Source organism: Falco rusticolus, chromosome 16 (assembly GCF_015220075.1).
Source record: "Falco rusticolus isolate bFalRus1 chromosome 16, bFalRus1.pri, whole genome shotgun sequence".
In the NCBI taxonomy this organism is placed as follows: Eukaryota; Metazoa; Chordata; class Aves; order Falconiformes; family Falconidae; genus Falco; species Falco rusticolus.
In genome coordinates this window covers 1,221,232-1,235,231 of record NC_051202.1, presented here as the reverse complement: position 1 = coordinate 1,235,231, position 14,000 = coordinate 1,221,232, and the positions used below count along the sequence as shown (strand labels likewise).

Here is a 14,000-nt window from a genome sequence, read left to right as displayed (position 1 = left end):
GGTAAGACATGGCAGGCAAAATGTCTCTTAGCAAGGGTAGCAATCTGTTCCCAATTAAATGGTAGGGTCGGTTTATATGCTTTTTGAGCATGCAACAGAAAAACACGGGACTTCACACTAATAGGTGCACTCAAAAGGTCTAATAGACAGAAAGGCCTAATAGGAAAGAGCTTCTCAGTTAACGTAAGTAGACATCTTGTGTATAAATTGAGCTGGGTGTTGGCATTTAACACTGAAAGAAGCAGAAAGGGCCATGAGATGCTATTTTATGGGCTGCACATTGACAATATACTGGGTGAGGAAAGCATATTTCTTTCTGTTTATCTATCGGTTAATGTGGGCATGAAACAAGCACCTGTGAAATTGGGCTAAAGAAAATGAGTGCAATTTTGTCAGTGCTTCTGTTTGGCCAGGTGAGCATGAAAAAGTTTTCTTCCTTCTGGTCAGTGTTCTGTGCTCACTCCCCACAGGTGGGAGTGGGGCCAGAGCAGGGCAGCTGGCAAACGGCAGCAGAGGGGTCAGGGGAAGAGGCTTCCCTGACTCCTTTTACCTTTCTTCAGAGTGTGAAGCCAGGAGTCACATTGCTCCAGCTTTGTTCCCTGATCTCATTTCTACGTAGCAAAAGGGAAGAGAGCCAAATCAGCCTGGTGTTTTTTAACATATTTAGCAGCCACTGCCCTTTGACTTCCTTCCCCAGCCCCACTGTGACTTTTCCCAAATCTAATTTATCTTTAACAAAGTTTGAAATTAAATTAGGGCTAATGAACTAATTAAATTGAACTGGCACACAATTCTGCCACTTTCTCCCACTTGCCTTTGTTTCCAGCATGACTCCATATGATTCTTCATTATCTGGGTTACATCCTCCCCTCTCAGTTTTATTTTCAAGAGCTTGATTAAAGGGGATGTCAGCAATCTATCTGTTTCAGACAGCCTGGCAGATTACCTTTAAACAGTCTTTATCTGATTGAATTAGAGAGCTTTCATTTCTGCTATGACTTACTCACAACCCTTTTCCACCCCCTATATACCTGTCTCCAGCTTTTCTTCTATTTGCAGATCATCTCTTTGGTAAAACTAGGTGTGCTGCAGACAGATTTCCCTCCGATCTGACCATATCCTGTACTTTTAATCATCCCAAAATAATGAGTTCTTGCTGGTCTAAAGTGAAAGACTCCTTCTCAGGGTCCTGAGGATTTCTCTGCTATAGTCTCTGGAAAACCTGAAGACATGTGAGAGCTGGACGGATACTGCTGCAGAGGACTGTGGTTTCTGCTATTGCTCAAAAGCCAATTAATAACCTCTCATGCAATTTAAACTAGACATTGTGAGCCATGCTGAAGGCTAGAAGTAGGCTGGTTTTCTCTGCTTGGCCAGACTCAAGGCAAACAGTGCACGTTCGTGTCCCTATTGGCTGTGTTGGCCTGTGCCTTGGCTGGGAAAAGTCCCTGCTGCTCAAAAACGATTCAGACTTTGGGCTGCCACTGTCCTAATCATCTCCATCAGCTGATTTTGAGTTTTGGAATGCAGAACAGGCTGATGAACAGAAAGAAGCAGTTTTGTTGAGTGACAGCAGCAGAAGACTGTTGTCATGCTGTGGACCGCTCGGTCGAGAGGATGTAGGTGGTGTTAGAAAATATAATGGGAACCAGAAATAAGCAGCATGTCATCATCGTGTTGGGAGCCTCACATCCTCTCCTCCCTGTTTCTAAACTCCCTACTCAGTGTTTTTGAGCTGCTTTTCATGTTCCAAGTTATGGCCATAACTTTAGGTATCTCTTGGCACGCTCCTGCTCTGCTTGACACTTTATTGGTGAGGGACTTCCTTGAATAATCACTGTCCAAGTAACGAACAAACATTAACATATCGGGGATGAGCAGGAACCAGTGGCCCTGAGCTTGCTTTAGCACTGGTGGACTTTTGTGGGGACAAAACTGAGGGCAAGTGGGATGGAGGGGCTTACCCCTGGGTTCAGGAAAGGAGAAGACTGAGCATGAGGAAGGCTGAAATTCCCCAAGTACAGGGCAGGGACCTATGACAAGGGATGCACTCACAGACACATGCAAGTATTACTTCTGCAGAAAACTTGTTTATAAAGTTGCATTCCATCTTTCAGCATGCTTTGAACTATTTCTCTTGCTGTCTATAGTACGTACCTGTTCTGCGTTCCTATAGCATCTTAGACCATCAATAATCTTAAACATTTCACTCCTTGCTGCTTCTCTCCTGAGTCCTCCTCTCCACCCTTTTGGAGTCAGGGCAGGACTGTTATCCTCGTTTTCAAATGGGAAACTAATAAGAAGCCACCTTAGTTCTTTGTTTTATTCCTCCTGAAAACTGGAAATGGGGATACTGACCCTGGCATGTGGGGTGGTATTCAGGCAACCCTGGTGTTGATAGGAAGGAAATGTGGCAAATGGGAACGGAGTCAAGGCTGATTTTGGTTCCCCAATATCCCCAGCTCAGTCTGCACCAAATCTGTAACTGATGCAGATTTAATAATTTTATAGTGACATTCAGAAAGCGGAGCTGGCAATCTGAACCATGGTCACTAATTTGCTGGGATCTTGGTGCAAGTCTCATGATTTTGAGCTTTTCTTTCTGTAACCGGGACAAGAAATTCCCAAACAAACCTGAGAGCAGATGTGGGGAGGTAAACGGGGAGGAAATAATTCAAAAAGTATTAAAAAAAATAAAAAAAATCACCCTGATCTGTGGTGTGTCTTAGCAGGGAGATTTTATGGCGGTGAGATTACACCTTCAAAGCACCATATGACTGGCTTTATTTTTACTTCAGAGAAACTGGGAGGATTTCCAAATTTGGATTTGGAGGATTACTGTCCTCTTGCTGACAATAAAATCCCCCATCCCAGGGAGGACAAGGCGAGACCTTCCAAGATGGATCAGGCAGCACTTGCCTTGTTGTAACAGAGGGAGTGGTTCCTCCAGCACAGCCCGAGAAGCTGTTGGGAGCTGGAGGTGAACGCGTACGGGAGGGTGGCTGCCTCAGCCACATCCTCTCCTGGACTGGCATTTTGGTCCTCTCTCTGTGTGCAAGGGGCTGGCAGGTGCCTGGGGGCTGACTGGCACCTCTCTCCAGCAACAGGCAGACCCCACAACCAAATGGAGAAAAGAAACCCCAAACCAATCCAAAACTTACTGTCCACTCTCGCTCGTTACGTCTACGAAGACCTTGATCCTCATTCTGGGAGCAGGGGTGGGTGAGACACCGCAAGAGAGAGAGGTTACCGCTCTGGTCCAGGCCAGGACTGCTGCAGACACTTACCTAGGAGGCTTTTGCTACAGCAGGGGAGCTACAGGGCTGCTTCCAACACAGGAAAACCAGGGACCACAGGGACAAAGGCAAACTGAACTAGCCCGCTGCACGCCTTCCACCCGGGGGTTTGTGCTCCACCTTCACCCACCATTAGCTGGATGTTCCTAGCCTGCAAGGAGGTACCAATCAACGGCCCTGTCCAGTGGGACTTCTTAAAAATGCTGGGTCTCTCCTGCTTATCGTCCTGCACAGAGCTGTCCCCCTCCTTCCTAAGGACCCAGTTCCCTTGCCTCTTATCTTCTTCTCCAGGCCACCCATCCCCATCCCAAGCTACTGCTGCTGTGTGTGCCTCCTGATCTATCCTGGGCGACCTGGGAGGGATTCAGTGAGCTGTAAAGCACCTCATCTCTCCCTTTCCTTTCTTCCTTGTCTCCCCATCCTTCTCTGCACCTCTTCATGGAGCACCCCTGTGGGGCTGTAGCCCCATTAAACCCACAGCTGCTTCCTCCCATTTAAAAGGCAGCAAGTTAAAGGGGAAGGAGCAAGTCACCACAACTCGGGGGATACCTGGGACCCAGGGAGAGTCACGGCCAAGGACGGGGCTGCCAGTGGCAGTTTCTTGGCTAACAGCTCTGGCATCACCCAGCAAATGTCCCATGGGGCGGGAAAGTTGCCTGCCTTTCAGACAGAAACCTGGTGGCTTTAATACCTGAGAAAAGGGTGTGATTACAGGGTAAGGGAATGTAAGAAGAGCTGAAGACACCTTTTTCCACTGCAGACACCATTGCATTTCAAAGGGTCACTGATATCTAGAGATGGTCCAGAACAACCACTTGTAGGTTTAAATGCAAGCTGAGTCCTGAGCGGTCCCTGCCACAGGACCTGAGCTTGAAGGAGCTTGGTGGTGGTTAAAGTGGTCAGAAAAACATGAGAACAGGGAAACAGTCAGGTCTGGTCTCTAGTTTTGAGAAGGAGAGCACCAAAGAAAATAATTTCTCTCCCTCTCTCTCAAACATCCAACATACTGTCTGCATCAACCTCACGCAAAGCGAGCTCTTTTCACATACGTGGTCCCTCTCTGACTGTCTCTTATTCACTGACTCTTTCAGATGCAGGAACCTTTACATGTTCCCATATTCTCTCACATACTCTCCCACTTTGTTCTTTCACACATGCACATATGCTCCATCTTATCTATAGTTGCTTCCATGCACACAAACTCTTCTTTTTTATTTTTTCTTTTTTCTTTCAGACAACCGCCTTCTCTTTCCCTCCCCTTCTTGTACTGACTAGCTTGGAAAGGGCCTCTTAGCGTGTCCATGAGGCTTTTGGCTTCAGCCCCTGCACTTCCTAGTATTGCTGCTCTGCTTCATGCTGCTGAGCCTTACAAAAATGCCCCAAACCAAGTCCCACACCAAGAGCTGGACCCTTCAAACCCACCTCATTTCTCCCTGTGTCTCCAGTCACACTGACTGCAGAGGGGGCAGACCCCTGTTCTGAAACAAAGCCATTAACCCTTTCCCCCCCACATGCCTCACTTCGCTGTAGAAAGCAAAGGAAAACACTGCAAAGAGCATGCACAGAAGGCAAGACAAGGCAAAGGCATCCCTGTCGGCACCCCCAGAAATAAGGGTAGCAAAGAGAGCAGCCACGGTGGGCAGCGTGCAGGAGGTGGAGGGAGTGGGCAGAAGGACGGATGGGATGCACAGGGGTCACTCCACAGGGGGGGAGGAGATGCGGGGGGAGCACTGACTTCGGAGGGGTGCAGTGAGGAAGGCAGAGTGCGATCGTGTACCTTGAGGCCAGAATCTGAGGGGAAAGGGCCTAGAGTGACATGCGCTAGCGTAAGTTGGGCTGGATGGTTGCATACTCGACTAGGTCTCCGCCAGCATGGATGGAGGTCCGAGGGCTGGGTGACGAGGCCAGAGCTGAAGTGTCCAGCTCTGCATAGTGGACATCACAGTCCTTGTTGCCAGAGTTCTGGAGAGAAGAGAGCAGCAAGGCGATGGGGACACAGGAGGGAGGAGTTGGGGTTGAAGTGGGGAGGCAGGGGAGTGAGAACACAGGAACCGTGCAGAAGGTGAGGCGTGAGTGAATGAGACGGGAGAGGGAGTGTGTGAAGGGTGGAGGGAGAGAGAAGAAAGGGAGGGGGGGAGGAAGAAAAAACAGTTAAAAAGAGGGAGGTAGGGAGGTAATGAACAATCAGTCAGGTAAAATCTCAAATCAAAGCAAAGGTCCCAATGGCACTGCTCCCCAAATCCACCCTTGAGCTGAGCGACTCAGCCCAGGCGGGCAGCACTCCCAGCAGCTGCCCCAACTGCCCCTTTTACTGGGGCTGCTCCCAGCAGCATCCCGCTGCACTGATCTCCCCATCAACCCCTCGGGGATCAGCATTTTCCTTAGCCGGGGGTTGTTCGGTGAATTCAAACCTTATCGGATACCTGAGCTGGAATTCGGGGTTCATTGCAGCACACTGGAGGCAAATGCAGGGTTGGGGGCGTGAGTGAAAATCATGGGGAAGGCTTGAATTTTGGGTGTTGGGAAGGAGAAATCTGGAGGGAGAGGTTTCAAAGCCATAGCTCCAAGGGCAGGTTTGCAGCAGACGCATTACCGTAGGGAAACGACACTGCTTAGCCAATGCTGTTGTTTTGCCCTAGCGCGGGGGCTGTTAGAGTTCTTAAGTGCTACGTTTTAACACGAGGCTTGACTGCACCAGTATGCTACTCCAGATTAACTGTGCAGCATGATTTTCTCATTGTAATAATGTCTAATAGACGCTAAAAGCATCCTCCTTTGGCATGAAAGTATTTATGGGTATTCCCTTACTAAGCAGGCTTATCAGCAAGAACTGCATGAATGGAATATTATCCAATTTGCCGGATCGTTCCTATCCAGACATCTTTCACGTTTTGCACATAGTAATGGTCAGAGATCCCTGGAAGGCAGGATGGCCTGGAAACCTCACTGCTCTGTGGGGAAAATGAGTCACCAGGAGGAGCCCTGGTGTCAGTAGCCAAGGTGTGAGGGGGTCCTCTGGCTACCTGCCCTGTGCAGCTTCATTAATACTCACTTTTGGGTCTGGTTTCTGTGCCAGCATCAGCCAAGCATCTGCTAAGCCTCTCTGAGAGGAGAGAGTTGTCTCTTCCAAATGAAAGAGCTTTCCAATTTCCCTATCCCCTTTCCAAAATGGCTGCACCACATGGCAATTATGCAAAAGGTGTTTAATTTGAAAATGTTTTTCTTCTCTTTGTTTGGAAGAAGTGTCCTCAGCCACGCACCAGCTGTGGCAGAGCCGTTTTCAGAAGTTTATAGCCCTGTAATGAGCTGGTTTAATGCCCGTTGCTGGAAGGGGTTATTCAGTGAGTGATTCTCTCGGTGCTGTGCCCTGGCGGGGGTCGGCTCCCCGGTGGTGCCTCTCGGCCACAGGGATGAGGGGGAAGGGGAACAGGGGCTCCCCGCGGTGCTCAGCGGAGCTGGAGGAGGCTTGGGGTGCCCTCTGTCCTGCCCAGGGGGAGGTGACCAGATGGCAGTGGCAAGCTGTTGTGTGAAAGCTCTGTGTCCCGCGGCCTCTCTGCTTCGTGTCTGGACCCAGGCTAAGCGTCTATGGACACTGAAGAAAATTAGTAATGCCAACTCCATCTCCATTAGTCTCAAACCTAAACCTATGCTCCACAGAACTCTCCCCTTGAACTTTACATCTCGGTACTTCCTCTAGTCCCGGAGAAAGACAAAGTCTTTACTGCCTCATTTCTATCCTACTTTGCCTCACTCCTCTCCCAGATCGTGCTTCCTTCGCCCTGGAGGTGTTTTATCCACGGGATTCCCCTGCTTTCTGCCACTCTTGGGCTTGCAACTGCTCCCTGCTGCTTGTTTGGAGCAAAATTTATTACAATATCAATAATGTGACTTGTATACAAGGTCTAGTACTGCCACATGCAAGCGCTCTGTGTAAATCATCAGCATCGGCACCCTGGTAATTGCCCTGTAAACTCAAAGGAATTATTTTGCTGTCTGCAGCAATGGAACTTTCCTTTCTATCTGTGCAAATGGGTATCGCTGACACGTACACTAATCATACTTGTGCTCCTACAGGCACTTGTACCTCCACCTCTCTTGCTCACGTGCTCTCTCACACACAACACACAGCATCTACATGACACATAGGCACTGCCATATGCACAGAGCACACCTCTGCTTTTACTCACACACGTTACTCTGCACGTTGACATGCATAGGTACCAGCACTCTGACATGCATAGTCTTTGCAGGTGCTGTCTGAAACACACTCACCTTTCCACCCCATTCACGCCTGCTTAGATATCCTCACATAAACCAAAGCTTTTACCCAAGAGCTGAGACACCAATGCCACGGGCAACCCCACCACCCCTGTGCCCACTTCTGTACCTTTAGTCATCAACTGCAGCCTCCTTGCCTACTTCTGTGCAGTTAGCTTCATGTTATCTTTCCCACAGTTTGCAACACATAAACATACATATTCATTTGTAACCTCTGACACAGTTCCCTTCTGCAGGTATCTTGTCCCAGCAGATGCTCCAGCCTCTCCCTTCCACCTGGTCCCCTGCCAGCACGCATCTGTACCTGTCCACACACGCGTGCCTGCGGACCCTCTCCGTGGATCCCTGCTCCACCTGCCTCTCTGATTTTCTCCTGGCACCTCTCCCATTTCCCCCTCCCTCGCTCTTTGCCATCTCTAATCACTTTCTGACTCCCATTCTAGTGCTGTGAAATTGTCAACCCCAGGCAGTGGCTTTCATGCTGCCTTGTGATGAAGCTGGTTTATCCCAAATTACGAGGCTTTGCACAATTCATTTAAAGCTGAATGCACCCGCCCCATTTTCCTGCAGAATCCATTCCCTTCAACTCTCATCTTCTTCACTACCTTCCCAACTCAAATCTACAGATGAAATACAAGCAGAACAAGAATATCCTGCCTGCCTTTTGTGTCTTCCCCTCTAAAGGATCCCAGAATCCCATATACAACAGAGCAGCTGCCTACATTTGCGTCTGAACACAGTTAGGAACGGGGTTATATCAAAGGGAGGTTGGCAGAGAGTCAGTGAAGCTGAAGGGAATGTGCTTCCCTCCTCATCCTCCAACTGGCCCATCTCTCAGGCAAAGCACCGCGCAGGTCTAGCTGGCCTTGCTCACTCCCTTAGCACACCGCCGGAGTGTCTCACTGGGCCTGAGCTGAGCGAGCTGGTTTTGGTAACCACCACTATCGCTGCGGCTGCTCCCTGGAGGGCTCCATGTGAGCGCTGTCCCAGCCAGACACTCCTCAGCGTCCCCTCCGCAGGGAAGTGCATGTGTGTGACATGGTGATGCCCGTGAGTGGTCCTGTAGGGGGGAAGGAGAGAGCTGGATCCTTTGCAAAGCGTGGCTGGGCAATGTGATGCACACCTGGCCCTGGCCATGGCAGCACATGCTGCCTGTGTTATCTGGGAAAAATCCAGCAAAACCAGCATTCCTTGGCAGCAAAGTGACACCTTCCTTCCCCTTGCCAGTCACAAACTTGAATAGCCTGCTGCCTGCCCAAAGGATACACTGATTTAGCAAGAAACGGGAGCAAGCCTCATCTCATTCCTGGGGCAAAAAGCCAAAGCATGATGTGTGCGCGCGATGGGGGAGCCTGATATCATTTACAGGGACGGTCAGCCAAGCTGACCAGAGGACAGGTCCAATTCACAGCTGTGCTAGACTTGTGCCAAGAGCAAGCAGAGCTGTGGCAGCAGTGGCTGAGTCACCCAGACATGGCATCCCTACTGCAAAGGCAGTTTCTTCATGGGCCAAATGAAATGAGGGCTCCACAGTCCATCACCTCTTGGCTAAAATCATGGGTAAGGAGTAGCGAGTGCCAAGCATGGGACATGGAAATGTATCATCTCAGACCAGGATTGAGAGCAGCAAACTCTGTTCCCATGGTTACAAAGCAGCTACCCATCAGGCCCCATCTCACATCACTAACTCTGCCACTTAATTAACTGACTGCTCGTTATTTCCCAAAATGAGCTCTTCCGTCCTCCTGCTTGCCTGAAATTTGGCTCTCAGATGCTCTCCAAAGAGCAGCCCATCTCGCTCTAGCACCCTCTCTTTCATTTAAAACTCAGTTACCACTCAGCAAGGATTAGAAAGAGCTGGAGACAAGCCCCAGGACTGAGGAAGGGCTCCAGAGGGAAGTATTTCTTTAGGGACATCAGCCACGTCCAGCCAGGATGAAGCAAATAGGATCACATCAACACAGCTTGGCACAGAACTGTGTCTTTTTATTTCCAGCGCCCTCAGCATCTGTCTCACTGCAGACTTCTGCTAGCTAAAGGTCACTGGGCCCTGTCCTTCTGTTATCTGCACAGGAATATGCATTAAAGGGTCATACCAGGATGAACTGGAGGGAGGGTTATAATTAGTTAATGTTCATAAAATATTATTCTAGTATGGCCTGGTATTTGTACTGTTTTCTCAAATAAATGGGCTCACGTTGCTGAGATCACCACTCATTGAGGAAGAGTTTGAGAGAGACCTGCAGCGTTTACGTGGGGAACCTGCATCTCCCATGGAGGGTGGGGGGAGCAGCCCCATGCCACAGGGCGAGGGAGGGAAAGGATATTGTCCCAGGCCTGGGAGGAGGAAGGGGTTTTGTTTTCTTGTCAAGGGAGGAATCTAATCCTACCTGTTTTCTGTTTCCTATCCCTTTGCATCTAACATTTCCTCCTTCACCCTCAGTCCTTGAAAACCAGCCTTTCCTGCATGGCTGCTAACATCTCCCCAGGACCCTTAATCTTGCTGCTGCTGCTGCCTCACATTAGCATCTCCCTATCTGAAGCCGAACAAATCCACACAAAAAAAGGGGGTTTAAAGAACTTGTTGTCAATTGAGAGTCAAAGACTGGCACGCTCTGCCCTGCAGATAATTGCTTTCTGAAGCTCTCACTGCAGCGCATGCTGCTCTTGGAGAGCTGCTTCATTCAGCTGCAAACTCTAACGGGGTCAGTTGCAGGAGATGAAGAGTAACCGGAGTGGGACAGATAGGCTTAGCTTTCATATCTAGGTAAAGATGAGACTACCACAGGCTGTGATAGTCCTCTGATACAGACTTGGAATAGGCAGGGCATTTTACTGAGGAATGACCCATACAGTCACACCTATAGGTCCTATGGAAACCAAGGGTAAAGGGGCAAGTGCTGAAACAGGGTCAGTGGTATTTCAGAGGTGGGCTGAGGTCAGTGTGGAGGTTCCCTTCCTCTGGGAGAGGATGCTCCTGGGCTGTGAAGGCTGCTTGTTCACCTCTGCGCATTGGGGGGGTCTTTTGTTTTTTAGGGCGAGAGACCCTGTGTGAAAGGCAGGGGGGGGGGGGGGGGCGGGGGGGAGAACAAGGCCAGGCAGCAGTATCAGCACCCTGATCTCCTTACCAGTTTGTCAGTGTAGGGAGAGGGCTCGGTGGCTGCCATGTCGTAGTATGGAGGCTGCAGAGGGAGTTTCTGTATTTCCTCCTCGTGTTTCATGTTGTCTAAGTGAACAACCTGTAACAGAGGAGAGAGAAGAGGGATGAGAAGAGCAAGTACTATCCTTCTGTCACAGCCTGGGGCAACATCTGCTTCAGGTGACACCACCACAAGGTATCACGATGAAAGAATTATTTAAGTTGGAAAAGACCTTTAAGATCATCTCACCTTCCCCCTTGCTCCTACCATATTATTTGCCTTCTGTCCTCTTTCTTGTGTTCTCACACCCCTCTACCACTCACGACATTCAAAATGGTGGAGATGCTCCAAAGTCCTCCTAAACCCTCATACCTGAGAGCCCATCGAACACCATCTCATTTAGAATTCAAGCCCCACAAAAGGGAGTAAACAGGATCCAAGTATAGCTTTTGATTAGTGCCAATCTTTGGGAATTGTGGGTAGACAAGTCCTTACTTTCTGCCCTCACACTTAGGCCATGGTCTTCTTTGCTTTTACAAACCCAGTTTTCCAAAGTTTAGGTACTGCTGGCACTGCTTGAAATCAGTTTTCCCGGCTGGGGAAGGAACTCGCAGCTGGGCTGGGCAGGCGTACCTGGATGTCTTCTGCAGTCAGGTGGCTTTTCATCTCCTGTTTCCTCTTTGGTGGAGGGGCAGGTTTGTGGGATGGAGGCAAGTCAATTCTGCAGATAAAGAAGTGGCTGCTGGTTAGAGAGCAAGAGAACGGGGTCTGCTTGCTTTGATGTGCTGTAACAAGCCGGATCTGCCATGTACCAAGGATTTGTGTTAGTCACCAAACTGCCAATATAATTATATAGATTATCCTCAGTAATGCCCCACCCATGCCCTTTTTCTCACCCCAATTAGAATTGTTAATAGAAATATACTCCCTCCTAGCATTCTGTTCCTAATTCCAAGCAAATCCCCATGTCGGATTGCAGATCCCGGGGGTGCAGCTGGGATACCTGTCTCCTGGCAGTGTTTTGGAATGGCTTCAAATCATCCCGTGGGAGCTGGCTTATTTTATGGCTGTAGGGTACCAGGAAGTGTCTGGCAGTCACTGCAAATCAACAAGGTAACATCGCCCTCGATCCGGGAGCTTATCTGGAATGGTATCCCCTGCCACAGGCTTCTCAGTAGGACTTTGAATCTTCCTCAGAGCCACGCTCTGCCACGCAGGACACTGATCCCTGAACCCTGTCAGGGGATCAGCTTTTGCCCCAGAGCATACGGGTTGGCAGCCATTATAATCCCAGCCTAGAGACTGTCTCTGTGCATTCTGTTCATATGCACAGATGTGTCTAATCCTTTTACAAAACTTATTAGAACTCTGATGCACTAATTAGCTGGCTCCCCCTCCCTTCCTTTTGTACAAACTTCACCAGATCTTCTGATAGCAACGGGTGACTTTCCTTGGCAACCCAACGGATTCCAGCGTGGGATCAGAGTGTACGGGTGAGGGTAAAACGGGTCCCCGAGGCTCTGCAAAACACTGACTTTCTGGCTCAGAAGAAAAGAAATGCCATTAACTTTCAGAGGCTTTGGAGCAGACTCCACAATAGAGGCAGCACCTCTGCAGACTAGGGCACCGTTGTGTTTCTATTCTCAGCTAAAGTGGCTCTTCCCTCTGCCTGGTGGAGGGTCATTGTGGGAAGTGGATTGTCTGAACACATCTCTATCATCGGGCTGATGCTGTTGATGCAATTTCACCTTGTGGTGCTATTGTTTTGTTTGTGTGCCTTTCTGTCTCTCCTCCCGCTTTCCCCGTTCTCTTCCCCTCCCTCTGCTGTTATCCTTCGATGCCCTCTCTCAAATGGGATTAAATGGAGCACAAAATGGGGCCAAGATGTAACAACAATAAGGTGGGGGGCTGTGGAAGATAAAAGCAACTTCTGGCCTTTGGGCTTTCCGTGCCTCCTCTGTGAGGTGGGAGGGAAAGGAGGGAGGGGGTGCTCTTGTGGAAAGGCAGTGACAAGACGGAGCTTTTCAGGAAGAGGCCAGGGTAAACACTTCTGAAGAGGGCTCTGTTCATGCTGCATGGGCTGAACGCCACACCACCGAATTCCCTGCCTGGGATCTGTGCTGCACAGCACAGGGCACAGCAAAGCAAGTACCTGCCAAAGAGGGGCCCCTGGGGCGTCCCCTGCCCCTACTGCTACTATTGCCAGAGTTTGTGTCTTCAGGCTGGCACCATATGTATAAAACAGGAAAGCTGAGTGGATGTGAATCCATTCTGGACTCTTTGGGATACATTCAGAGGTGCTCAGGGTCTATCAGGAGCCCCTCTCTGACGATGGAACGTGATTCAGCCTAATTCAGGAGCCTGAAGCCATTTCTCTGGAGAAGGAAGGATAGGATCCTCTCCTACCACTGGAGGTGAGAGTGGCGCTGAGCACCATGTCCAAGGATATGCTACAGCAAAAGCAGCACCGAGTGAACATCATTGTGCTTCAGTTTCCACTTAAGGTTTGCGATAAGAATTTAAAAATAGGACACGGCAGGATGGAAAGTGCTAGGGGGCCCCAAGGAAGGGAAGAGAGTCAGAAGAGCCAGAGGGTGGCAGGCAGGAAGAAATGGCAGGAGAAACGATTTGCTGCCAAGATTTTCTTGTGCACAGGTGCTCTCTGTCTGCTGCCCCATCCGATAGCACCTGCGCCACCAGTGCTGGACTCCTGTGAGCTTGGGGCTACTTACAGGTCATTGTCCGTTTCAGTGCGGTTCTTTTGTTGCCGCCTGTAGACAATAATTACGGTGACAGCCACGCCGATGATGAGAGCTGCTGCGATGACTCCTCCCACGATCCCAATAATGCCTCCTGGAGCACCCTGAGGCAGTGGCTTATCTGCAACACACAGGGAAGCACAGGAGAGAAGGTTAGAGCATCAGACAACACAACTGGGAAGGCACAAAGACCAGCAGAGCCAGGGACTCCAGCAGAAAAGACACCGATGTGCTCTGAAACCATCTCAGGTAGCTGTGTGCAGGCAGCTTCACGGAGGGAGACAAGTCACACTGAAACGCAGTAGTCAGAGCTCAAGGGGAACAGAAATCTGTGGCTACAATTGCAGCCCACTGTGTCTCCAAGAGCTAACCACTTCCTTACTCTATTCTGCAATTTCTCCTTGAATCAGGTGGTTATTCCTGAATCTGTTTTTCTGCTTTTGTTCTGTCCTCGAAGGAAGAAGGGTTTAGAGAGTAAAGGGGTTTCCAAGCAGCCACCCCATGTTGGTGTGGAGGGACTCGTGTGG

At 49.7% G+C, this 14,000-nt stretch overlaps 1 protein-coding gene across 2 annotated transcripts in view; it reads right to left on the bottom strand.

The window, feature by feature from the left end:
• NECTIN1 (nectin cell adhesion molecule 1) overlaps positions 1-14,000 on the bottom strand; it is a 106,899-nt gene that overhangs the window by 6,498 nt on the left and 86,401 nt on the right. Inside the window, exons 6-9 of one of the 2 annotated variants that reach the window (XM_037409722.1) lie at positions 13,447-13,594; positions 11,348-11,435; positions 10,703-10,813; positions 5,074-5,258 (exon numbers count right to left, since the gene is read on the bottom strand). In XM_037409722.1, coding sequence (XP_037265619.1) covers positions 5,118-5,258; positions 10,703-10,813; positions 11,348-11,435; positions 13,447-13,594 — 488 coding nt within the window. In that variant the 3' untranslated portion in view covers positions 5,074-5,117. The remainder of the gene's footprint in view (positions 1-5,073; positions 5,259-10,702; positions 10,814-11,347; positions 11,436-13,446; positions 13,595-14,000) is intronic. The other variant, XM_037409719.1, reaches the window with a different exon arrangement.